This window comes from Panthera pardus, unplaced genomic scaffold (assembly GCF_024362965.1).
Source record: "Panthera pardus isolate Hobbes unplaced genomic scaffold, ASM2436296v1 HiC_scaffold_17, whole genome shotgun sequence".
Taxonomy (NCBI): domain Eukaryota; kingdom Metazoa; phylum Chordata; class Mammalia; order Carnivora; family Felidae; genus Panthera; species Panthera pardus.
Genome location: NW_026526732.1, coordinates 149,200,517 through 149,224,936, shown reverse-complemented (window position 1 = coordinate 149,224,936; position 24,420 = coordinate 149,200,517). Strand labels below are relative to the sequence as shown.

Below are 24,420 nucleotides of genomic sequence, written 5' to 3'. Positions count from 1 at the left end.
ATTCTCGCTCTTGAACTGTACTCAAAGCCTCCATCCAAAGAGGACTTTTTTTTTTTTTTTTCCTACGTAGGCTTCACACCCAGCGCAGGGCTCTGAACTCATGACCCTGAGATCGAGTCAGACGCTTAACCAACTGAACCACCCAGGTGGCCCCTAAAGGGATGCCTTTGTTCTTAGAGCACAAAATTCTGAAGACTCTTTGCAGCCATTCCCATGAGTGGAATTTTTTCCCATTCCACTCAACTCTTCCAAAAAAAGGTTAACACTTCAAATAAGCTTTATTATGGGATGACAGATTTGAGGTTCTTAAATAGATAGTGGTGGCGAGAAGAATGACGCTTCATCCCTGGGATGGTTTGTTGAGGAGGGAAGTGGGTAAAGTGCAAGGAGTCATCAGCTGGAGTGGCCCTTGGCTCACACACTTCAGCACCTACACAGTGCCTGGCACATAGTAGGTACTCTGTAAATATTTGTCAGCTATTTGTGGATGACAGAGGTTTCCTTTGGATACCGTATACAGGAAAGAACTTACATCCTTTACGTTTGTAGTAATTGGTTCCACTCCACCCTTCTGTAGCTCCTCACCCTTATTTTCTGGGAGAAGGGCTGGGCCCTCTTCATTCAGGGCTGCAGCTTCTCCACGTGTAAGACGAGGAGGAGTGGGCATAGTCACTTTGGGAGGGACACAATACTCTTGACTCCTCACTTTTGGGGATCCAGGATCTTAAAATCTGGAGTGTTTCCAGGCTGTCCTATAATGGGTGCTCATTTTTAGAATCCCTGTCATGTAGCGTCCTATTTTTGACCCTCGCCTCCCGCGTTTAAAGGCGTTACTTGGTGGGTTGGAGAATCCCAGGCGACTTGAGGGGATCCCCGCTCCGGGGACGGCGTAAGGCAAGGAGGCGGGATTGGAGTGTTGGAGCCGCAGGCTCTCAGGGTCACCCAATCGCAGGGCCAATCGTCGGCTGAGGCCCCACCCCCGCCCCCGGAAGCGGCCCCGGATCTTCCTGGCACTACAGCAGGGTTGGGCCGAGGCCCGCGCATGCCTGGAGAAAACCTACGGCCTCCGGGGGACAGGCCGCCTCCTGCTCCTTTCGATGGGCTCCGGCAATGCGAATAGGCTCCACCCCCACGCGCAGCCCATTCTAATGACAAAGTCTGGGTTTGCGGACATGCTCCGCCCCCACGCGGACCAGCCCCAGCTGACAGCGTCCGGTTGCGCGACAGAGCCCCGCCCCGACGCGGGGGCAAGCTTCCCGACGCGGTACGCGAGCGCGGGAAGGCTCCCGCCCCGCGGCCGGGCGTGGCTTTGTGACGCGCTTCTAGTGACCCCGCCCCCTCCAGTAGCGTCAGCAGATCCCAGTGGTTACGCTGGCGAGCGATGTCTCCGGGCGCTAGCCCGGCGTGGTCCCGCAGTCCTCGGGCCGCTCCTAATCCCAGCAGCAGTTGAGCTACTTCCACCGCCCCTTCTCGGGCCGCCAGGAACAGCGGCGTCTGCTCCTGTACCGGAAGAAACAGCCAGAGGGCGAGATCAGGCCACGCCCACAGGGCTGGCCCTTCCGGACTCCACTCTCTTGACGACTGGCCCCTCCCCATTCAGGTTGCGTGGCATTCCCGCTCTTTCTGCCTCTCCCACGCTCGTTTTCTTTTTTCTCTTTCTTAATTTCTTTGTTTCTTTTTCTTTCTTTCTTTCTTTCTTTCTTTCTTTCTTTCTTTCTTTCTTTCTTTCTTTCTTTCTTTCTTTCTTTCTTTCTTTCTTTCTTTCTTTCTTTCTCTCTCTCTCTCTCTCTTTCCTGTCTCTTCCTTTTTCTTTCTTTTCTTTTTCTTTTTTTTTTTTGTAGGGAGCCCACTCTCGGTCTAACCCTGCCGTCCTGGGCATCTTTATCGGCTCCGGCCTGGAGAAGGGAGCGGGCGGCCCGGGCGTTGTTCACGGCGGCGGCCCAGTGCAGCGCGGTTTTTCCTAGGGGACGACATGGGAGGTTGTTACCCAGAGGCTGGGGACCAGACGCCTGGGTTCCTGTTTCCCACGGATTCTGGTTTAGAGGGAAGGACTTATTCGGGCTGGCTGGGTTACTTCAAAGGCGGAAGTGTTGCCTGGGTGACCGCCGGTTGGCCGGAAGCCTTGCTTCTAGTAACGTCACCGGCGCGCGGGAGGGACAATGGGGCATTGTTCTGTGCACGGTGGGACCGGGAGACCTCCCCCCACGAGACCCTTCCCCCTTCTCACAGACACTTCTTCCCCAGCCTATTTTCCAGTGGACTAGGGCAGTGTGTGTATGTTGTTCAGGATGAAAGGGGAAGACAACGTTTTATACTGTCACCACACCGCAGGTTTACCACCCTGACAGCTAGGTGGGATGGAATACCCCAGCCTCCAGTTGGTCCTTCAGCTGCTTCCTTTTTTTTTTTTTTTGCCTCTTACTCACACCCCATCTGTGCAATTTCTCCATAGCACAACTCCAACCTCTCCGGATTCATACCCCATTTATCTCTGGCCCCCACATCTGCTTGGGCTGCAATCAGTTCTTCAACCAGGTCCTCCACCGCCAGCCTAGCGGCCAGCATCAGGGCTGTGGTCCCGTCCTCTGTCCGTGCATCCACTGCAGTCTGTCTGCTGCGGAGCAGGAGCTGGGGGGTCAAAGGGGGGCAGTGATCCCTGGTATGTTCTGGACTGCTAGCTCAGGTCCCTCACACTCTTAACCACCCCCAAACCCATATTCAGTTATCTGTTGTTTTTCCTTTCAGATCCCCAATCTCATATCACCTTCCTCTCTGCCAAACCCTAGGGGATGCTTTTGCCCAGGTTTACTTATGAGTTTGCCCCCTGTTCCCTTTAGCGATCCCAGTGTGCACTGACCTGGCAAACCTCCCGAGCATCAGCAGCCACAGCGGTGTGAAGTGGGGTGCGCCCTGCTCGGTCTGGCTGGTTGGGGTTGGCTCCAGCCTCAAGGAGACGGCGGGCAGCAGTTGGCCGGGAGAATCGGGCAGCCAGGTGCAGGGGTGTCTCCCCAGTACCCACAGTGTGAGCCTGGGGACAGGCCCCTCCACCCAACAGAGGTTCCCAGGGTTCAGGGCTTCCCAACCATGACCCCTGGAAGGTCCTGGACTCCACTCCCCCACAGCAAACTGCTGACATCAGGGCTGTCACCCCATCTGTGGGTGAGAGACATGAGGGATGGGAGTCAAGTCAATCAAAAGGACATAACTGGGGTAGGAGGAGAACTTGGAGGTTAATGGAGAATCATAGCCTCAAGTGTCAGGAAGCCCAGCTCTGGCTCTTGATTTTATGTGGCTTTAGTCAAATGACTTTTCTACTTTTCTCTGTGCTTCAGTTTCCTCATCTGTAAAAGGAGCAAGTAGGCATAATTCTTTAACATTCTAGGGCAGTGGTTCTCAAACTTGAGTCTGGATCAGACTTACCTGGAGGGCTGGTTAAAACACAGATTTCCCAATATCTTGAATTTCTGAGTCAATAGCTCTGGAGTGGAGCCTGAGAATTTGTATTTCTAACAATTTCCCTGGTGGAACTGATTCTTCTGTCTGGGGACCACACTTTGAGAACCACAATTCTAAGGCACTAACTCTAAGGTTAGTTTTTTTCAGTTCGAATATCAAAAGGCTTTCTGATTCTAGAAGAGTCCAAGGGAGTTTTCCTTTTCTTGATCTGGGTTGTCTTACATACCAGGTCCGCGGGTATCCACGTCAGGGACATCCATCTCAGATTCCTGGGGAGGAGTCAGCATGGCTGCCTGGGGAAGCTCCTGACAGTCACCCCTCAGAGGACAGAGCTGGCACTTGGAGGGTGAGGCCACTTCCTCAGCCTTGGGGATCAGAACAAGGATCAGTGAAGGAAAGTTGACTTGCCCCTTTAACTCCACCATCACCTCAGGACCATTTCTGTCCCTGTGGTTTCACCTGGCCCACCTCTTCGCCTTCTTTGGTGCCTGAGCACATCACAACTCCATCCTCATCAACTTCTGCCTCTGGCTTCAGTGCCCTGGAAGGGGGTGTGTGGGTAGGGGACCTTCAGGGTCCCCAGGATTTCCAGCAGCCTTCTTTCCCCCCTCCCCTTCCTCTGTCATCAACTTCTGATCATCAATCTCCACAAGAAAGAGTCTTTCCCAGAGCCTGGGTTCATCCTCACTCTTACTTGAGGCCAATGCTATCTTCACCCAGAGGAGGCCGGCGTCTGCGGGGAGTGGGCTGAGTTCGAGGCCTTCGAATGAACCCAGGGGGCAGCCAGAGGGCCCCATGCTCACGGCGCCGCCGCCGGATGAGCTGAAGGACGAGAAGAGCCCCAAGGGCCAGGAGGAGCACCCCAGCCACTGGTGAGCACAGCACAGGCCAGGGAAGCTGGTTGGTTGGTGGTGCTGGTGGGAGAGACACAGTCACAAAAAGAGACCATTTCTGGTGAGGCTGAGTACTACTGTGAGACCTTCGGGCAAGTGCAGTAACTTCTTTTTGTTTCAGTTTCCCCATCTGTAAAGTGGGAACAATAATTGTACCTGCCTCGTGGCATTGTTGGAAGGATTAAATGAGTTAATGTTATAAAGCGCTTAGAGCAAGGTCTGGCACCTCATAAGTGCTATAGGAGTTCTTTCATGTACTGTGAGCTGTTTGGCAGAGGGATGATTGGACTTAGTAGACAGGATAGACCAGAACCCAAGGTTTGTGGGAAGTCTATGGTAAAGGTTAGGATAAAGTACTTCGGGAAATAAGGGAGGAGACTGGAGAGCAAATGGGTCATGAGGAGAGCCAATTAGAGAATGAGAGGTTCACGAGGGTAAAGTCTCCACACAGAACATTTGGGGTCCCTGCAGTCCCATGTCATTTGGCCTCCATTGCTCGTTGCTGGCATGAAAGGGGGTCTGGGAGCAAAGTCAGCGGAAATGACAGGGGGTCACCTACCAGTGCCAGCACGAGGATGGGCAGCCAGCAGCGGTCCTGGCAGTAGGTGCTCCAGGGCCCCCACTGCAGCCATTGCAGCAAGGAAGCGGAGCAGGAGCCCAGGGTCCCAGGGACAGCGGGATGCAGGGTGGTCAGGGCCACAGCGGGACAAATCCACACCCATCACTACCACAAACCTGTGGGGGATGCGCCTTAGAGTCCTGTGTGTTGCTTGCTGGCTCCCTTCCCTCCACCCATTAAAAAACTAGTGTCTGCCCCATCCTCCTGCCCGGCCTTCTTACCCAGTGCTGAGAGAGTCTGTCTCCTTGCCTCCAGGCTGTGTTTGAGGGGCTGCTCTCTCCTGATGAGAGGGATCCAGGGTTCCTCCTAGCTCCTCTTCGGCCTGGGTCCCAGGATAGGGGTACACCATATCCTTGCCATCACTGTCCTTCCTTACCCAGAGCCCCACTCTCAGAGTCAGGGATAGCACCCGGGCCAGGGCAAGCAGCTGCTGGTCCAGGGCTGGGGGGCTCAGCACCACCAGCAGGGCCAGGGAGGGCCCCCATTCTGAATCTCCATCTTTGGGCCTGCAGTCACCCCCATCCCAGCCACATTCTGCAGTGTTGCAGCCTTTCTCGCAGTGCTCATTGTGGAAGTGATCACGGCAGTACTGGTCATAGGCTGGACTGTGGGGTGAGGAGAGAGGGACTCAGGATCCCCAAAGAAACTTGACCCCCTTCTTCGTTCCAGAGAGATGCCTGATATTCCACTGCCTCTAGGGCACAGGTTGCTAAGTGGGTACAGCTCCAGAGCAATGGGCTTAGTCAGGCCCTGGGTGGTAGGTAGTTGAGACACTCTAATGTCTATGACACCCTTGTTTCCTAAGACTGTCCCTTCTCCCTACCCTCCCAAGCTCTCCTGTCTCCCTGAAGGAGAGTCCAAAGACCTTTTCCCTCAGGAGTGCTGGTTGTTAGGGGAGACACTCCATGGCAACAGGTCTTAGAGAGGCTTGAGGCCAGAGCTCTCACAACTCTTAGGAGCCCAGACAGAGGCAGTGCCCTCCTTCCTGGTCCCCATGTTAAATATTGATGCTGCCCTATTCCCCTGGGCTGGAGCCTAGTGTCTTCCACCCCTACTTGGCAATGGTTATCAAGGGTGGCAACTGCCTGGAGCCTGAGGCTGTGGTCACACTGTAACTTAGAGGCCTCCCCACCCCCAACCTGAAGTCAGGGTTTTAGGCTCACGTGCAGGCTGGAGGAGTCTCACAGTCGTAGCCATCAAACAGACACTCTGCAGAGTCACACTGTGGGTGGCACTGCCCATCCCGGAAGAGAAGCCAACACCGGGAGTGGGAAGGACAGCCCTTCCAGGGGTCCGGGACCCCCAGGGAGCAGTCTCCCCCATCCCAATTTCCTCCAGGGCCACTGCAGCCAGCATCACAGGCCCCATCTCCACCTCTGCCCTCACATCCCTTTGCTCCAGGCCTCTGACACCGGGGCCCTGGAGAGCTGGGAGGGCAGGAGCATCGGAAGGCTGGGGACCCCAGCCCAGGGATCTCTGAGCAACTGCCATTGTGTAGGCATGGAGAAGGAGGGCCACAGCCATGAGGAGCAGGTGGGGTCAGGCAGTCAGGGCCCCCGTAGCCATTGAGGCAGGCACAGCGGGGTGGGAAGCCAGGCTTGGGGGAGGGCAGACACAGGCCACCGTGGTGGCAGTGGTGGTGGCCACAGGAGGGGGCTTTGTGGTTGCAGGTGGGGCCCTCAAAACCCTGTGGAGAGGAGAGAGATGTTGGGGAAAGCCCTTGTATTATTCTTCCCACTCTCCGCCCCCCCCCCCCCCCCCCCCAAGCAAACTCTCGGGTTAAGATAACTCAGATGGTCCTAGAATCTCATATCTGGAAGGGGCCTCAGAGAACATCAAGTTTATATCAAGTCATTTTATAGATGTTGAAACCATGGTCCATGGTTTTTTCACATAATGACACATTACACAGTGAAAACGGACGAACCACCGCTGTGTGCAACAACCTGGAAGACTAAACACTTAATAGAGTGGTATTAAACGAATATTATCTTAATCCTTGGACATAGGGTGATAAACTCTCTTTCTCTGGAAGGGGAAGAGGATAGAGGAAGACATAAGTATATGTGAGTCATCGTTACTGTTGTAATTCTTAGGTTAGGTTCCTGGGTATTATGTTGTAAGAATAATAAAAAGAAGGCCATGCACAAACCAGTGATGATAGTGTATCATGAACAAAGGCTTATGATTAACCTGATTTCATGCATCTGAGGTCCACGCGCGCGCACACACACACACACACACACGTAAAAGAACTTACTCAAGGTCGCCCAGCTTGACTCTGGGGCCTTACCTTAGGCAGTGCCAATGATTTCTGAAAATCCATTCATGCTAACACCTGATCCTGCCTGCCCCCTTGAACTGCTTCTGAGAGCCACTCATCGCCATTAACATGGGCTGGTTCTCATCAATAATTCCCACTCCAGTGCTCCCTAGATTCCCCTCTAGGATCCCACTCAGGCATTCTCACCTGGCACCAGTGTTGGGGGAAACAGAGAAGACTGGTTTGTGGTTACTTACCTGGAGGCAGTGGCAGGTGAAACCCAGGGGTGGTCCTGCTGTTGTCTCACAAGACCCTCCGTTGGAGCAGGGCTGGCTCTGGCAAGGGTCTGTCTCCACTTCACACCACTGGCCTGTGGTGGGGTGGGGTTAGATGTCATACACTACTTCAGTCATTGCCCCCTTCCTAGCTCATTACTGGGAATTGACCCAGTACTACCTGCACAGGAAGGGATCCTGGGGCATATTCCCTGGGGTGGGGAGGCAGGGGGATGGACATGATGACTAGGCTGCCTTGTGAGTGGGGGTTGTCAACTCAGCTGTGCCACAGACATGCCTACACACACCCTCCCAGGCCTCACCTGTGTAGCCAGGCAGACATTGGCAGTAGAAGGCATTGGCCAGAGAGTGGCAGGCTGCAGTGCCTGGGGGGTGGCAGGGCTGGTCCAGACACTCATCTACGTCCCCTTCACAGCGCAGCCCCACAAAACCTGGAGGGCAGGTGCAGTAGAAGCCTCCAGGTTTGGGGGTGCAGGTCCCATGGTTGTGACAGGGCTGGGATTGACAAGCATTGGATTCCTTTGAGCAGTTCTGTCCATTGTAGCCTGGGGCACACTGCGGGCAAAGAGGGTCAGACAGGGAACCAATAATCCAGCCCATCTCAACAGTACAGGGGAGCCAGCTCAAGACAGTCTGCCCAATCCCTTCCCTACCTTCCAGTTCAGAGTATCACTCAACTGATCATCCATCACAGCCCTGCGTAGCTTCACCCTTGTATCTCAACTCCATGCTATACCCTTGTTCAATAGTGGGCAATTTAACCGCTCCAGCAGTCCCAAACCATCTTATGATACAATGCTATTAAACATAGTTCTGTTTTTGGTAAGACCTCCCTCCCCCAATCACACGCCTCACCCCCAGGCTCTGTCATGCTTTCGTAATTAATTTGTAAGTGTTTATTGAATGCCTACTTCGTGCCAGGCACTATTGTAGGCACTAGGAACATGAAGAAAATTAGAACTCATCCCTGCTTCAATGACGTTCTCAGTAAACCAGAGAGACAGCTAGCATTTATTGCATGATTTCTATACATAAGCTCATAAAACCCTCCCAACAAACTTGTATGTGAATTATCTCATTTGATTCTCACTTTGCAGAAAAGGCAAATGATTCCTGGAAAGACTGCATGACTCGGCTAGCAGGTGGCAGAGCTGGGATTCAGTGCAAGTCTGTGACTTCATAACCAGTACCCTTAGCCATTTTCCAATTGTTTACCTTTCTGCTAGTGGGAGAAGGTCATCGATGAGGTCTGTACCATGTGCTGAGTTCTTGCAAGAGGAAGGAGAGCATGTAAGAATGCAGTACCAGGCTTCAGAAAGGTGGAGCAAAAGGGAATTACAGAGAGTGTGAGGAGTGGCTGGAGGGCTGGGAGAAGCGGGTGACGGGGTATCTTGGAGATATCAGAGGGAAGGAGTCTCAGGAAAGGGGAGGTAAAGCTGAGTGTTGAGTGAAGGGGTGTTTGCTACTAATTAGTACACTGCTTTTGTGTATGTTTGAAAATGGTCATAATAAAAAGTTAAAGAATAAAATTAAAAAGTTAAAGAGGGTGGTTGGGGGATTTGCATCACACCTTTTATCCAAAGTCAGCCTTCTGAGTACAGGCATCAGGCTGCTTGGACTTGAATCCCAGCTTTGCCTCTTCTGCTCAGTGACCTGAACCACGAGGGAGAGGCCCAAACCCAGTCTGGAGAGAAGTTAGGGACATTTCCCTGAGGAAGGCACCTCTTGAGCACTGTCCAGTGGAAGTGGGTGGGGAAGGACACTGGAGAGCCAGTATAAGGGGTGTGTAGGGAAGCCAACAGCAGCTAGAGCAGAGAGTAGGAGGGCGGGGATGTGGGGACATGAGACCTAAGAGGCAGGCAAGGCTGGGTCACGCTGGCCTTAGATTTCACTATCAGAGAGCCACAATGGGGTGCCTGGGTGGCTCAGTCATTTGGGCGTCTGACTTAGGGTCAGGTCATGATCTCGCGGTCTGTGAGTTCTAGCCCCGTGTCGGGCTCTGTGCTGACAGCTCAGAGCCTGGAGCCTGCTTTGGATTCTGTGTCTCCCTCGCTCTCTGCCCCTCCCCCGCTCATGCTCTGTCTCTCTCTGTCAAAAATAAATAAACATTAAAAAAAATTTTTTTTTTTAAAAAGAGGTGGGCAGCCACTGAAGGGTTTTAAGCAGGGGAGTGACAGGTCAGCTTAACGTTTTCAACAGAACACCCTGGTAGTGGAGTAAAGGTTGAGCCTATAGGTGGACAAGTGGGGAGGCAGGGACAATAGGAGGGTGCTCCATGTGTCCGGGTGGAAGGCAGCAAAGGCCTAGACTGAGGCAGTGGGACAAAGGGTGAAGGAGGAAGGACAGAATTGAGAAAGATTTAGGAGGCAAAATGGCATGACTTGGTGGTTGGTTGGGTATGTGGGTAAAGGAAAGGGAAATGAATACATCACTACACGCCCCCTCAACTACTTTTCCCACATCCACCCACGCTTGTCTTCCCTACTGCTCTCCTCTAGACCGGCTTACCTGGCAGAGATACCCAGTAGGCTGGGCCATGCACGTGGCCCCATGTTGGCAGGGCCTGGACTCACATGGGTTCACCCTGTCCTGACATACACTGCCTTGGAATCCAGGGGGGCAGTGGCAGAAATAGGAGGAGCCACTGTCGATGCAGAGACCTCCATTCTGGCACAGGGAAGAAACTTCTGTGCCTGAGAAGAAAGGCAAACAGGGATAGACAAAGCTAAGTTAGGTTCTCAGGGGTCCCAGACACAGAGCAGAGAGGCTCATGGGGATCACTGACATTCCTGGGGTGGGTGGAGGCCACTTGGAGCCTGAGGAGTCAATAAATTCTGGTGCTGAAGAGATTAAGACATCAAGATCTCCCTCCTGCCTGTTCTGCCAGAATGGAGAGAGATACCTCTTGTTAAACTTATTAGAGCATTATAAGCAATTGTATTCTTGGCTTAAAAGTCTCAAGGAAGAAAGAACTCAGTGGAAACTTTAGGTGCCTAAGTCTGTCCCCTGAATTGGCATCCTGTGATGTTTTCTCACTGTGATTCCCAACCCCTAACCCCACAGTAGTCTCTTTCCTGAGTTCTGCTCATATTAAACCTCATTTGAATGAGGGGGGGTATTCTTTCACAAGGGGGTTGGCATAACATGAAAATGATTGGGAGCAGCAGTTGAGTGAAGTTGGGTTAAGTGTGATCCATTCTAGCTGAGTTGTGATGATAGTGACAGAGTTGAGTTGCTTCACATGGAGTTATGTCTCAGTGGTTGTGATAAACTGGAGTCTTGTTGTCTGGGTTGGTTGGTGTTGCTTGAGTTGCTTTGAGCATGGTGATAGGAGGGCTGAGCTATAGAATCAGCAGTAGTGGTTGGTCTGTGTTACTTTGACTCTTAGTTGGTTGTTTTGGTCAAAGGTTGTATGTGGATGCCCTTAGGGATCGGGTAGAGGGACACCCTTTCTCTCTTCATCTGTTCCCCAGTTGGTCCTTGGGTTAGTACCTTGGCTCAAAGCGGCCTTCTGGCAGGAGGACAGCGGAAGGTTGCAGAGAGGCCCGGTCCATCCCTGGAGGCACAGGCACTGGAAGGAGGGCCCAGTCTGGAGGCAGTGGGAATTGTGTGGACAGGGCTTCTGGGCACAGATGTCCACCAGAGTCTGAGGTTTAGGAGAGAGCATGGGGCAAGACTGAGTGTCATATGTTCAGGCCCAGAGATGGTCTTCTGCCAGCTGCTCAAAATCCTTACCTCTCAAGCTCTCTCCTGAATGGTCTGGGGCCAGGTGATAGCCTCCCTCCCCCACCCCTCCACATCCCAGAACAGTTCCTGGGATCAGAAATCCTTTCATTACTTCTACTCCATGCAAACCTCAAGCTAGAGCTCAACTCCCAGATTCCACTTTCATGTGGTTACCTTCCCAAGCTCCCTGCTCTTCTAGTCCCTGAGACCCTCCCACTAGAGCCCTTCAGCCACCGCCCTCCTCAGCACACTTGGCTCAGCACCCCTCACCTGGCAGCTGTCTCCTGTGTAGCCAGGGGGGCAGAGGCAGTGGGGACCCTGAGGGCCATCTTGGCAGGTTGCCCTGTTCCTACAGGGGCTGGACAGGACAGAGACAAGGCATGGTGGGAGGCAGTCCCGGCAACCAAAGGGGAGGGCGTGTGTGACGCGGTGATGAGATAGGAAACCAGAAAGGGAGTCATAGTGAAAGGATGTGGGATGTGGAATTCAAGGCAGCCTGGAGCCCCAGAGGAGATGGACAGGAAGGGTGGGAAGGCTGAGGGGCCCCTTCCCTTCCTCTAGGGGTCTTTGCTCACTTGTCTGCACAGCTAGGACGGGTCCTTCCCTCACAGCGTGGGCCTTGGAAGCCCGCAGCACAGAGGCAGGCGGAGGTGCCAGGCCTGTTCACACAGGTACCCCCATTGAGGCACGGGGCTGGAGAGAGGAGGCTGTGAGGGGTTGGGTTCCTTACCCATACCTGGCCTGTGACCTTAGTCACACCCCGCACAGGACATACACGCACTCCCTGCTGCCCCCATCAAAACTGCAGCTCGTGGTGGCCAGTTGATTTTTATCAGACGGCACCAACACACCCTGACCAGTTCCTCCATCCACCTGTGGCCCAGCCCCAGAACATGGTAGGTACTCACCAGAGGCACAGTGGTCAGTGCTTGTCTGGCAGCGGGGCCCAGTGTGGCTCCGAGGGCAGGTGCAGGAATAGCCCCCAGGGCTGGGGCTACAGGAGCCACCGTTGAGACAGGGCCCTGAGTGACAAGCTGTTAGCTCCTCGCTGCAGGTGGGGCCTGAGGGAAATGAGTGGGGTCTGAGAAAGGGCATCCTCTTCTCTCTGTCTTCCTCCACTTATCTCCCCTTCCTTTTCCTCATCCCCATCCCTTTTGTCTTCCATCCAACCTCTTTTCTTTTCTTACCACCTCCTGCATATCGCCTGTGGTCCCTGCAGCACATGCCCCGTTCTCCTTGGTGGTGACCAAGACCCAGAGGCCTTGGACACATGCCTCTACTGGTCTTGCTCTTGATTAGAGGTGGCCAGCCCAGAATGTCTGTGGTTTGGGAAGGGCCTCACCTGTGTAGCCTGTGGGGCAGGTACAGTTGTAGCCCGAGGGCTGGGGGTGGCAGGTGCCCCCATGTGCACAGGGCGTGGAGATGCAGCCCCCTAGCTCTGCTTCACATTCTGGTCCTGTCCATCCCACATCACACACACATGAGGATCTGGTCATAACGAGAAAAAGAAGGGTGTTTTTCTTCTTCTGGTGATTTTTTCTTCTCCCCTCCCCACTCCCCACCATTGGTTAGACCCCTATAAATTTCTTTTTTTTTTCTTTTTAATTATTATTTTTGAGAGAGAGAGATTGAGGAGAGAGAGAGAGAGAGAGAGAGAGAGAGAGAGAGAGAGAGAGACAGGGTGTGAGTGGGGGAGGGGCAGAGAGAGAGGAAGACACAGAATTTGAGGCAGGCTCCAGGCTCTGAGCTGTCAGCCGCGAGATCACAACTTGAGCCGAAGTCAGATGCTTAACTGACTGAGCCATCCACGCACCTCTTCTGTTTTTAAGTAGGCTTCACGCCCATTCTGGAGTCCAATCCAGTCTGGAGCCCAACGTGGGACCTGAACTCACCACCCTGAGATCACATCCTGAGCTGAGGTCAAGAGTTGGACTTTGAACCAACTGAGCCACCCAGCCCCCTGATCTCTTCTTTTTTTTGGCCCTGAGAGTCTGGTCCCCTTCTTCAGTGGCTCTGTTCTCAGCATTTTCCCCCTTCCATACTTGCCTCCTGCTTGTTTTCTCCGACTATATGTATGAATGTGTATATACATTTCTTCTATAATTTGTTTATTATCTGTCTTTCCTCATTAGAGTGAGAGCTCCATGAGAACAGACACTTTGTCTCTTTTGTTCTGTGCTATTCCTCCAGTGCCTGGAAAAGGATACACCCATAGTAGATGTTCAATATTTGTCTAATGTATGATGTTTTTTTCAAATTTATCAATTTTTTATTTTTGAGAGAGAGAGAGAGAGAGACAGAGTGACAGTGGGAGAAGGGCAGAGAGAGAGAGGGAGACACAGAATCTGAAGCAGGCTCCAGGCTCCGAGCTGTCAGCACAGCTTGGACGCGGGGCTTGAACTCATGAACTGTGAGATCATGACCTGAGCCAAAGTCGGACGCTCAACCGACTGAACCACCCAGGTACCCCTCTAATGTATGATTAATTGGTCCTGGGATTTCATGTTTTTCTTCCTGTTCTGACCCTCTAGCCCTCCGTTTCTCCTGTTATTTATGAACTCTCCCCTCACGGGATAGCACTCACTAGTGGATCCCTCACCTTGGCTTTGACCTCAGAACTTCGCCGTTTCCTTCTTCTTCCCTATTGGTCATTTCTTGCAGACTCACCCCTCACCGGTTGTCTCTCCCTGGCCTAGCTGAGGAGGACCCAGAGGACAGTGGAAGGTTACCTCTGGCAGTGTCCGTGGTGGCAGGTGCAGTTGTCCTCAACGGGGGCACAGCCAGGGCTTCCATCAGGGCAGAGGCAGTGGGCCTTGTCTTCCTGATCTTGGCATTTTTGCTTGGGCTGGCACAGGTTGGGGGCACACAGGGGAACCTCACAGAGATGACCTGGGGTGGGGAGATGGGTCAGAGGGAAAACAGAGTCCCTCTATGTCCTTGATGGGGTCAAAGCCACTTTTTACATATGACTTGCTCACTCCCCACGAACCTGTCCTTCAGTGGCTCCCTGTTGCCTCAGGATACTGTCTAACTTCCTCAGAATGGCACACAGGCTCCTGCATGGCATCATTTTGCAATGCAGTTACCTGCAGCTAAAACATGTAATCATTCTGTCTTGACAAACTCCTACTCATTCTTCCAGACTCAGCTCAGCCATTACCTCCTCATGAAGCCTTCTCATCTCTAGTCTGGTTGGCTGGTCCTTTGTGCTCTTATAGAATCCTGTGCAGTCCTCTCTCAGAGCACCTGTGGCTATAACCAACAGGAGACTTCTTGGTCTCTCTGCACTAGATTTAAAGCCACTTGAGGAGAGCAGGTCTCTTATCAACTTGTGTCTGTGTCTGGCTGTGCATAGTAGGCACTTAATACATTCTAAATAAGCAAATGAATGGCTTCCTCTTGAACCCCATCCTGTTTCTGAACCCTAATCACACCATTCATGTTGGGCCCAGTGTGGGCCCTGTAAATAACACCTGCTGTCAGCCTCAGGTTGTGCAGGTTTTGCATTGAATAATTTGAAGGGGTTCCATTCTCATTCTCTTTTTACATTCCAACCCTTGAATATCCAGCAATGACCTCTGCTCCACCCCTAATGGACTCAACTATCCTGCCAGTTCTTTCTAACACCTCCCCTGCTTACCTGTGAAGCCAGAGGGGCAGAGGCAAAAGAAGGCTCCTGGGAGATCCAGGCAGCTTGCTCCAGTGGGGCATGGGCCACTCAGACACTCATCCACCTCGGTCTGACAGTGAGGGCCTTCAAAGCCTATGGCACAGCAGGAGGGTCAGGGACCTGCAGGGGAGTCTGCACTTGGCCCCCACTCTTCCCTCCAGTGTTTGAGCACTGGTCTACCTGGAGGACACTCGCAATGGAATGATCCAGGCTGGTCCTGGCACTGCCCACCGTTGGCACAGGGAGAGCTTCCACACTCATCGATGTCCTCCTCACACCGGGAGCCAGTGAATCCTGAGGGGCAGGGAGTAAGTGGGGAGAGATGGTAAAGGTTATCTTTCCTTTCCTTTCCTTTCCTTTCCTTTCCTTTCCTTTCCTTTCCTTTCCTTTCCTTTCCTTTCCTTTCCCCCTTCCTCTCCTCCTCTCCTCTCCTCTCCTCTCCTCTCCTCTCCTCTCCTCTCCTCTCCTCTCCTCTCCTTTCCTTCTTTTTCTTTCTTTCCTGACTTTGGATTCATTAGGGGTTTGTTACAAATATTTGTGACTGAGATGTACAGGTATGATTTCATGGATTCAAACAAGAAATTTGGAGTTAATACCGATATTTAACCTTCTATTTACAGAGACAGAAATAACATTGCTATGAATTGCAGTGAAGAGAATCTTGTTTCAAATGGCTTGGTTTGGAGGTTCATCTGCATGTATCATTATATAATGAAGGTACCAATCTGGGGGCTTCTCAAATAGTGATTTGAATTTCAGAACATAACAGCATGTCTTAGTAACTTCATTCTTTATATAAAGAAGGTATAACTGGCTGTGTGTGTGAATGGTGAAAATACTATGTATCAAAAGCATAAATGCAAGTCGTGGCCCCTCCCCTCACCAGGAAAAGTGAACCTGGGGGGCTTCCCAGAGAAGACACCTGGGGCAGGTGGAGGTGACAGGAGGATGATGTTCAGCACCTGCCAGTTGTGTGACTTTGGGCAAGTTACTCAAGCTCTCTAGGCTGCAGTGTCCTCTTCTGTAAAAGGGGAATAATAGAACCTACCTTATGGTGTCATTGAAAGGATTAAATGAGGTAATGCCTGAAAAGTACACAGCCAAGTGCCTGGCCTGGAGCAAATATTCAAGAAACATCTGTTATCATCACATCAGGGAACAGAGGGATCGATAATGGTGGAGAAGGAAGGCCGGGGGCAGTTTTCCCTGCATCCAGGGTGAGCAGTGCCAAGACCAGCCTGGGATCCCCACGAGCGGACTCTGGAGGAGGGCCAGAAAGGACGATTTGGGTAATTTGGCAGGACAGAGATAAAGGTGGATGAGTACGCGTGGAAGATTTGGGATGTAACAGAAGAGAGTTGGGGGAGCAGAGGAGTTGGGAGAAATGGGAGCCTCGTTGGCCAAGCCAGGGTGAACTTCAAAAGGTTTGGGATTGCCGGGCCTGCACTGTGGTTCAGGGGGCTGGGCTGAAGGGCTGGAGTGGAATCTGTACTCACCAGGCAGGCAGACACACAGGAAGCCGTTGAGGAGGTCCTGGCAGTCAGCCTGGTTCAGGCAAGGAGCAGAGGCACACTCGTCTGTCTCCACCTCACAGAGCTGCCCTTCTAAGCCTGGGACATGGAGATGTGGTGCAGGCTGAGCCCTGCCCGGGCTGCTCACCCCTTCTGCCCAGGACGACCAGGGTTCTAGAACCCTCCCAGGGTGCTGTCTGCCTGAAGGTTGGGGCGACGATCCTGCGGTCCTGTTGCTCTGCTGTGTGTGGCTCTGCCCCCTTTAAATGTGAAAGCTCAGGGAGCAGGGCACCTGCTGGGACCCGAGGGTGCAGCAAGGAAGTACCTTTGGGGGCCATTCTCTGTGCCCAGACGGCAGGCTCACTGGGCTGGGCTAATGAGCCCGGAGGTCCTCAAGGTCAAATGAAACAAATGGGCATCTGCTTGGAGGTGAGTCATGCCTCTTGTTCTACCCCAGTAGGCTTCTGTGCCAGGGAGACCAGGAGTCCCCAAGGGGGGGTATTTGAAGGGCATTTGGGTAGCTTGTTGGTCACATATTTGTCCTGTATCTTTGGGCTTGTCCTGGTATCCGCAGTCCCACCCTGAACTGAAGCTGGATCAGCCTCTAGACCTCGGCTGCCTCCCACTTCTTGCCTGGGGATTCTGCTTCTGAAGTTCCTTGGTATCTATGACCTTGTCCCTTGGATGACTGCATGGTTTTCTCAGCTTTTTTCCTTGGATGCTGCTCAGTTTAGGAAGGCTGTTTGGTGTAGTGGTTAAATCTACTGAAGCCCTGGGTTTGAATCCCGGCCATGCCACTTACTAGCTGGACAACTCACTTAATCTCTCTGTGTCTGTTTCTTGTAAAATGGGCACAGTAACAATACTGACCTTAGAGGGTTATTGCCAAGATGACAAAATGCATGTAAGATGTTCAGGTGGTACTTGGCATAAAGTAAGCCATTATTTTTTTGGTTTCATTCAGCTTCCTGATATCGGGTTGGTCACTATACCCCTGGGGAGACTTGTCTCCCTTAAAACTAACTTGGAGGTAGGTGCAGCCTTGTGGCACTTTTTTTTTTCTATTGTACCAAATTCAAGCATACAGGCCCTTTGGGGTTTTAAGGATTTACTCAATCTCTACAGGGGACAGTTTCTGTGATTAGGAGGAACATTCTGAGTTGGCATGAGCCGAGGCTGCTGTTGTTCTGCTCTTCCTTGATGGGCCTCTGTGTACAGTGGACCAGGCTGCGCACTTTACAATGACTATGAAGTGAATGCTTTCCTCTCACCCCCAGAGTTGAGCAGTGTACAACCTCAGTACCATCTGTGGCTGCCCTTCTCCTAGAGGCCATGGGTTTCCCAGAGTTTTCATCTTGGGTGGGGAGATGAGAAAGAGGTATTCTTTGATAGCTGGTCCCAACTGGCCTGGGGCTATCTATGTTCTGGAGGGGTCATGCCTAGTGGGTTCAGGATTAGTCCCCTGTGTCCTCTACTCAGGGCCCCATCCATCTAGTACCTGGTGGGCAGAGGCAGTGGAAGGTGGCAAGCAGGTCCAGGCAGGTGCTGCCTAGATGGCAGGGCTGGGACAGGCACTCATTGTGATCAGCCTCGCAGCGGGAGCCCGTGTAGCCAGGGGGACAGAGGCAGTCAAAGGAGCCGGGGGTGTTGAGGCAAGAGCCGCCATGTTCACAGGGACTGGGGCCTTGCTGGGCTAGGAGGAGAGGAGTCAGAAGTTCACAGGGGCCCAGGGCAGAAGGGCAAGGGGGCCAGAAAGGCCAGGGAAGGCATGAGGGCCTGCTTGTGGCAGAGTGAACAAATCGGAGAAAGGGCTGGTGTCTTTAACACAGACAAGGACTAAGTGGAGCCCGGAGGGCTAAGCACTGGTGAGAAGACCGTGTAGGGAAGAATTGCCAAATCTGGACAAAATTGGGAAAAAAAGAGATGATTGTATTTTTAATTTGAAAAACAATTTGCAGAGGCTGTTTGGGACTCAGAGAGGATCTGATGTGGGGGTGCCTTACCCATCTGACACTCGTCCAGGTCCTGGTGGCAGGTGGGCCCCGAGTAGCCAGGCTGACACAGGCAGAGTGGAGAGCCTGTCAGGGGATTGGTGCTGCACTGGGCTTCCCCGTGGCATGGCTGGCTCAGGCACATGTCCTCCATGTGGCACAGGAGTCCTGGAGGGCAGGATGGGCATGAGGCTCTTGGGCCGCTTGAGGATCCCAGCTGTCCCGCTTATGCTTCTGTCACTTGCCATCCCCACGGCCACCTCCCCGAGCCCTCTGTCACACCTGTGCGGCCAGGTGGGCAAAGGCAGGAGAAGGAGCCCACACGATCAATGCAGGTGGATCCCGGGGCACAGGTGGCAGCAACACAGTCGTCTAGGTTCTCTTCACAGCCTGTGCCTCCCCAGCCGCTCACACACACACAATGGAAGCTGCCAGCTGAGTTCTGGCAGGTACCCCCATTTTGGCAGCGAGGGGGACCCTGAGCCTCACATTCATCCACATCTTCGGAGCAATCCCAGCCTGTGGGGGATGGGATGGGAAGGGGACAAAGGCTGGAGTTGGGAGCCCTGTGAGGAGGGGAGGCTAGGGGCTGATCATATGGGCCACGGGTGCCATGGACTTGGCTTAAACGACTCACCTGTCCAGGCCTCTGGGCAGAGGCACGTGTAGGTGCTCAGCCCATCCAGGCAAGTGCCCCCGTTCTGACACTGGTGCCCAGCACAGTCATCTGGATTCACCTCACAGCTCGGGCCTCTGAAACCTGACAGGGTCATGGGATTAGCGAAGGGAAGGGGACCTCCCTGCCCAGAGAGAGGGGTGGCAGATGTGAGGACGCACCTTGGGGGCAGAGGCAGAGGTGGAGGGTGGAGTCTCTCCCTGGAACCAGCTGACAGGTGCCCCCATTGGGACAGCCCGTAGGGGGGCAGGGTCCTGGCTGGAGCTCACAGCGTGGACCCTCCTGCCCAGTGGGGCAGTGACACCAGAAAGATCCCAAGGTGTTATGGCAGGAAGTGCCTTTGGGGCAGGGCCCTGGGTCCAGGAAACACTCATTGATATCATGTTCGCAGGCATGACCCTCGAAGCCAGGTGGGCAGCGGCACTGGATCTGGGGGTATGTGGCCAGACACACCCCTCCATTGACGCAGGGATTGGCTGAGCAGAAGTCCCGAAGCTGGCACTGCTCACCTGAGGCAGAGGACAGAGGGTGCTGTTCAATCCCCCCCCCCACCGCTCAGCTGGGAGAATCCAGCTCTCACTCTGGATTATTTGTGTCTGATTTTCATGTTTCCTTCTCTTTGTTCCCATACGCTTTTTGCCCTGCTCCACCACCCCTTGCCTCAGTTTTGGCATTCTGGAAAATGGGACCTGTCATTGTTGGTGGGAGTATTGCAGGCTGGCCCTGCTGAGCAGACCTGAGACACAGTGTCCTTCCTTTGGTGGCCTTTCCTTGGTGGGGAGGAGAAAAGCAGCTGGCCTCCAGACTCGGCACCTTGCTGTGCCACCACCGCTGTGTGCCCTCAGGTGTGTCTGGCCTCTCTTGTCTGGATTTCCTAATCTTTAGGTGGGTACAGTGTTCCAGATAATGATAAGGAGACAGACGTCTCATCTGTTCCCCCCAGTGGCAACGGCGGTGGTGGTGGCTGGCACTGGGCTAAGTGACCACCTCCTGAACATCACTCCCTTTCCTCCTCTCGACAATGTTATGAAGTGTGGACATCAGCTGGCAACTGAGGATGCAGAGATCTTAACTATCTGATGCAAGGGCGCGCGTCTCATCGGTGGCAGAGCTGGCACTGGACATGTGGGCCCCTGCTCTGAAGCACAAGGCCTGGCAAGTTGCCATTGACAGTCCTCCTTGTTGTCACACCACGAGAGGCTGGTCTCCCACCCCCAAATCCTCAGAATTACCCAGGCACTCAAAATATCTCCATGCCTGGGCCCACCCCAGACCCACTAAAGCAGCCTTTCTGGGACGTGGGCACCAGTATGTTGCAGGCTTTCCAGGTGACTGCTGTGCCTTGCCACGTTTGAGAAGCCTTGCTCTTCTAGTCCACCCCTCACAGATCACTTTCCTCCCTGTGTGGTCTTCACTGCCCTGTCCAGTCCCCTCCCTCCTGGTAGATCAGAGGAGCCTTCCTCTCCAGGGGCTCTCACCTCTGTCCCATACGCCTGACTGCTTCCCCAGGCTAGGACACCCTGCCCACCAGGGGTCCCACACCCTCGCCCCAGGGTTGCACCCCTCTTCCTTGCCTTGATACCCGTTTCTCTCTCTGGGTCAGATCCCTTCCACCCCCATTACACCTCCCACCACCACAGTCTTTCCAGGTGCTGTTATGGGCTCCTACTTGGAAGAATAAAGGCCAGAAGCCCATTACGCAGGATCTAGGAGGTTCCCCTCTCCCTGCCTTGTGCTAGGCATTAACACTCTAGCTACTGCGTCAAGGGGCCAGGCTGGGGCACTGAAGGGGCTATGGCAGTAGCCATTTACTAACGGGTTTGAAAACACTTCAACGTTTTGACCATTGGTATAGCCATGCTGGTGAATGTGTCTCGGGTCAATGGTCAGCAAGAGGGCTTGTTGATTCTCACAGCCTCTGTCCTCAAAGGGGCTGGTTGTTTTGCAGACTCCAGTTCCATCTTTCCCACCCCACTTCCCAGTCCAGTGTTCCTGCTTGTCCTCTCCTCCCCACCACTGCAGTGCTCACCTGTCCATCCAGGCAGACAGGAACATCGTGGGCGGCCTGAGGCCTGGATATGGCAGCGGCCCATTTTGGAACAGAAGGAAGAACAGGGGTCCTTGAGTTGGGCCTGGCACCTCTGGCCAGTGAAGCCAGAGGGGCAGGTGCAGGAGAAGCTGGGGGCCAAGGGAGAGGGAAGGCTGGGGGAGCCTGGGAGGGCGGGAAGCAGAGCTTGGCAGCTGCCCCCATTCTGGCAGAGCTGGCCATCCTGGCAGGGGTCAGGAAACTGGCATGTCTCACCCAGGAAGCCAGGGGCACACCTGAGCAGGGGAGGAGAGTGGAAAACTGAAGTCACTGGGTCCTCTTTGCCTTCTCTCCCACCTCCCTTCCTTTGCCTTCATTTGTTTCCCTTTAGTGCCTTTACCTCCTCCCTTTCTCCTTCCTTCCCAGTCCCTCCTCCTCCCCAGCTCTCCCTCCCCATTTCTGGTCTCCCACTCCCAGGAGACACTCACTGGCAGCTCCCTTGTCCCTGAGATAGGCTCAGGCAGGTGCCTCCGTTGGCACAGGGTTCTGGGAAGTCCCCACACCGAAGCACTAGGGATGGAGATGAGGAAGGCATAGGAGTGGGGAGCGCTGTGCTCCCAGATTTCTCTGGGTGCTTTGCTGCCTGCAGCAGCCCCACACGTGCTCTCAGCCACCACCACTTCTGCACTTGCCTGATCCCTACCCGAGTGGTGCTCTTGCCCTAGCATCGCCCCGCCCCCATCCCAGGCCTGGGGATCCTCTCAGCTCCTAATCCCCACCCCCTTTCCTGTTTATTATCCAGCCTTCCAAGTCCAGCCTCAGGCTCCATCCCTTGGAATGGAGACAACAGGGCTCAGGAGGGGGGCCCAGGGGACTCCTGGAAGGTGAATGGCTGAGACATTGAAGGGATTTCCTCCCGGAAGGGCCCAGCATTGAGCCATCCGGGGGGTGGGGACAGCTGGACCGGGAAAGGGACTTGGTCAGCCCTTGACCTTCCCATGTCTCCATCTCCTGCTTTTTTCTCATCGCCTTCCCTAGCAGGTGGCCAGTCTTTTTCCCTCTTTACCTCCTAAATGTGATTGCAAGAGCCTGCTGTCCCCCAGCACTAAGGCCAACTGGATTCTCCCTGAGGCGGGCACCCTCCCACCCATTCCCCAGACAGTCACCGCCCCTGGCACAGGCCCCAAAGCCTTGGTTTGTGCAGCTGCAGCAGCAGAGTCTTCTCTTCCTGCATTTGGGGGGTGATGGTGGTGAGATTCTCTTCCACCCGGTGTCCTCTCAAAGCATGGGGCTTGGCCCTCTGCCCCCAACCCATCAACACCCTCTTAAGGAAGATGGGTCCCCTCACCTCTCCTACCCCATGCCTCACCTCTGGTCTTGACGACTGAGTGACACAGCAGCAGCAGCAGCAGTGAAGGGGGCTGCATTCCAGAGCACCGCCCCACACCCAGATCCTCTGCCTCCTCAGGCAAGGACCCTCAGAGCCCTCACCGAGGCAGGAGCCACCTCCTCTGCTCCCACGGCCCCTTCCTCCTCCTCTGCCCACTGCAAGCCTCACGTCTGAGCTGTTTCCTGAGTCACACAATGTCCTGGACACCCTAGTGATGGGAGGGGGAGGAGTGGAACAACATTGAGGGGGATGAGGGAGGGGCCTTCTGTCCCTGACAACCCCTGGGGAGAGGGGGAGTGGGATGGTGTGGCAGGTGAACAGGATGGGAGCACCGGGCTGGGGGGGGGGTTCTGGGTTCAGTCCCAGCCCTTCTGTTGTTGTGTGGTCTCCCCTTTCTAGAGATGAGAATAACAAGGTGGCTTACCCTTGCCCTGGGAGGGTCAGGGCCTGGAACAGAGGTGTGGGGTGCTGAGGCATCTTCTATTCCAGGTTAGTATCCGTGCTTCTTGGACACTCTGCAACTTTCTATAAGTCGAAACCACTAACCTTGGCAGTGGGAATGCAGGGCACTCCTAGCCATTACCTTGGCCCTTGCTGGGGACTTAGTTTTCTCCTTTGGGGGAATGGGCAAGTTACTGGGCTGGTTCTGGGGGAAATCTTGGCCTTCCTTTGTTAGGAAACGTATAAAACCAATATCAATGATAAATGAATGTTGTCGGTACTGAAATGTGCAGTCTGGATTATCCAGCGCAAACTGTATATTTAGGTAGGTTCCCTTCCCTGTCTCTACCACAGAGATCTCTGAGATGTACGGAATGTCAGTTTCTGAGTTCAGAATTGGAGTAAATAAAACGACAAAAGAGAATTCATTTCCCTGACTCATCCTACCTTTTTTGAGTCAACCCAGGACAGCTCCAGGGTCAGTCACACACTGAGTTTCCTTAGTAGCACAGAGAGCTGAGAGTCTGGGGTGGCTGGAGGTGTTATCAATAGCCATGCACAGCCCCAGCACTGTGCTACCCAAAGCTGCAGCCTGGTGTGCCCGGAGTACCTTCCCTTTTTAAAACTCTTTTTTATTAGCATAAGAGACTCTTAAAAACTGAGAACAAACTGAGGGTTGATGGAAGGGTGGGAGGGAGGGAAGGGTAGGTGATGGGCATTGAAGAGGGCATCTTTTGGGATGAGCACTGGGTGTTGTATGGAAACCAACTTGACAAGAAATTTCATATATTAAAAAAAATAAAACTCCTTTTTATTTGGAAATAATTTAAAGCTCACAGCAAAGGGGCAAGAATATAATTCCAGGATACTCTTCACTCAGATTCACCAACTGGCATCATGACCACATCTGCTTTATCACTATTTCTCTAAATACACAGTATTTTTTTCTGAACCACTTGAGAGTAAGTTGTACACAAGATATTCCTTTACTTATAAAAACACGGGTATGAATGTCTTAAGAACAAGAACATGTTTTATGTAACTACAGTACAACTATCAAAATTGGGAAACTTAAGTTGATACAATAGTATTACCTAATCTGCTGTCCATGTTCCAAATCTGCCAATTGCCCCATGATGTCCTTCATACTGAATTTTTTTTCTTGGTCCCAGATCATGCCTTGCACTTAATCATCATGTCTTTTCAGTATCCTTTAATATGGATACAATTCCTTAGACGAACTTTGCCTTTTATTATATTAACAGGTTTGAAGAATACAGGTCAGCTATTTTGTAGGTTGTTTCTAAATTTAGGTATGTCTGATGTTTCTTCAGTTTACTCATTTTGGGCCAGGAATACCACCAACGTGAGGCTATAGCCTTCTCAACGCAGCACACCAGAAGACACATGGGCTAACATCATTCTTAATGGTTGGCAAGTATCCCACTGCTTGATGAACCCT

General features: G+C 53.2%; 1 protein-coding gene and 1 long non-coding RNA gene across 5 annotated transcripts; one reads left to right on the top strand and one right to left on the bottom strand.

Moving 5' to 3' along the window:
• Positions 1 to 259: 259 nt before the first annotated feature.
• LOC109260560 (notch receptor 4) lies at positions 260 to 22,684 on the bottom strand. Of its 4 annotated transcripts, none has more exons than XM_053905177.1 (30): positions 22,497 to 22,684; positions 21,616 to 21,697; positions 21,131 to 21,423; positions 19,263 to 19,610; positions 19,063 to 19,185; positions 18,708 to 18,944; positions 18,438 to 18,593; positions 17,933 to 18,127; positions 16,420 to 16,533; positions 15,104 to 15,217; positions 14,894 to 15,016; positions 13,983 to 14,142; positions 12,596 to 12,741; positions 12,162 to 12,314; positions 11,829 to 11,946; positions 11,524 to 11,611; positions 11,020 to 11,173; positions 10,036 to 10,220; positions 7,830 to 8,082; positions 7,489 to 7,601; positions 6,132 to 6,655; positions 5,190 to 5,573; positions 4,909 to 5,084; positions 4,151 to 4,370; positions 3,916 to 3,997; positions 3,683 to 3,821; positions 2,858 to 3,153; positions 2,481 to 2,628; positions 1,863 to 1,960; positions 260 to 1,500 (listed from the first exon to the last, which is right to left on the bottom strand). In XM_053905177.1, exons 1-30 carry the CDS (start codon positions 22,552 to 22,554, stop codon positions 796 to 798), a joined length of 5,985 nt encoding a protein of 1,994 aa, XP_053761152.1. In that variant the 5' UTR covers positions 22,555 to 22,684; the 3' UTR covers positions 260 to 795. The 4 variants fall into 4 exon arrangements, with proteins under 4 accessions (XP_053761152.1, XP_053761155.1, XP_053761153.1 ...); XM_053905180.1 differs by having other exon boundaries at positions 3,925 to 3,997; XM_053905178.1 differs by having other exon boundaries at positions 4,151 to 4,373; positions 4,912 to 5,084.
• On the top strand, positions 19,651 to 20,804 carry LOC109261421 (uncharacterized). The gene is made up of 2 exons (XR_002077369.2): positions 19,651 to 19,946; positions 20,045 to 20,804. It is a non-coding gene; the product is annotated as an uncharacterized LOC109261421 (long non-coding RNA).
• Positions 22,685 to 24,420: the final 1,736 nt, after the last annotated feature.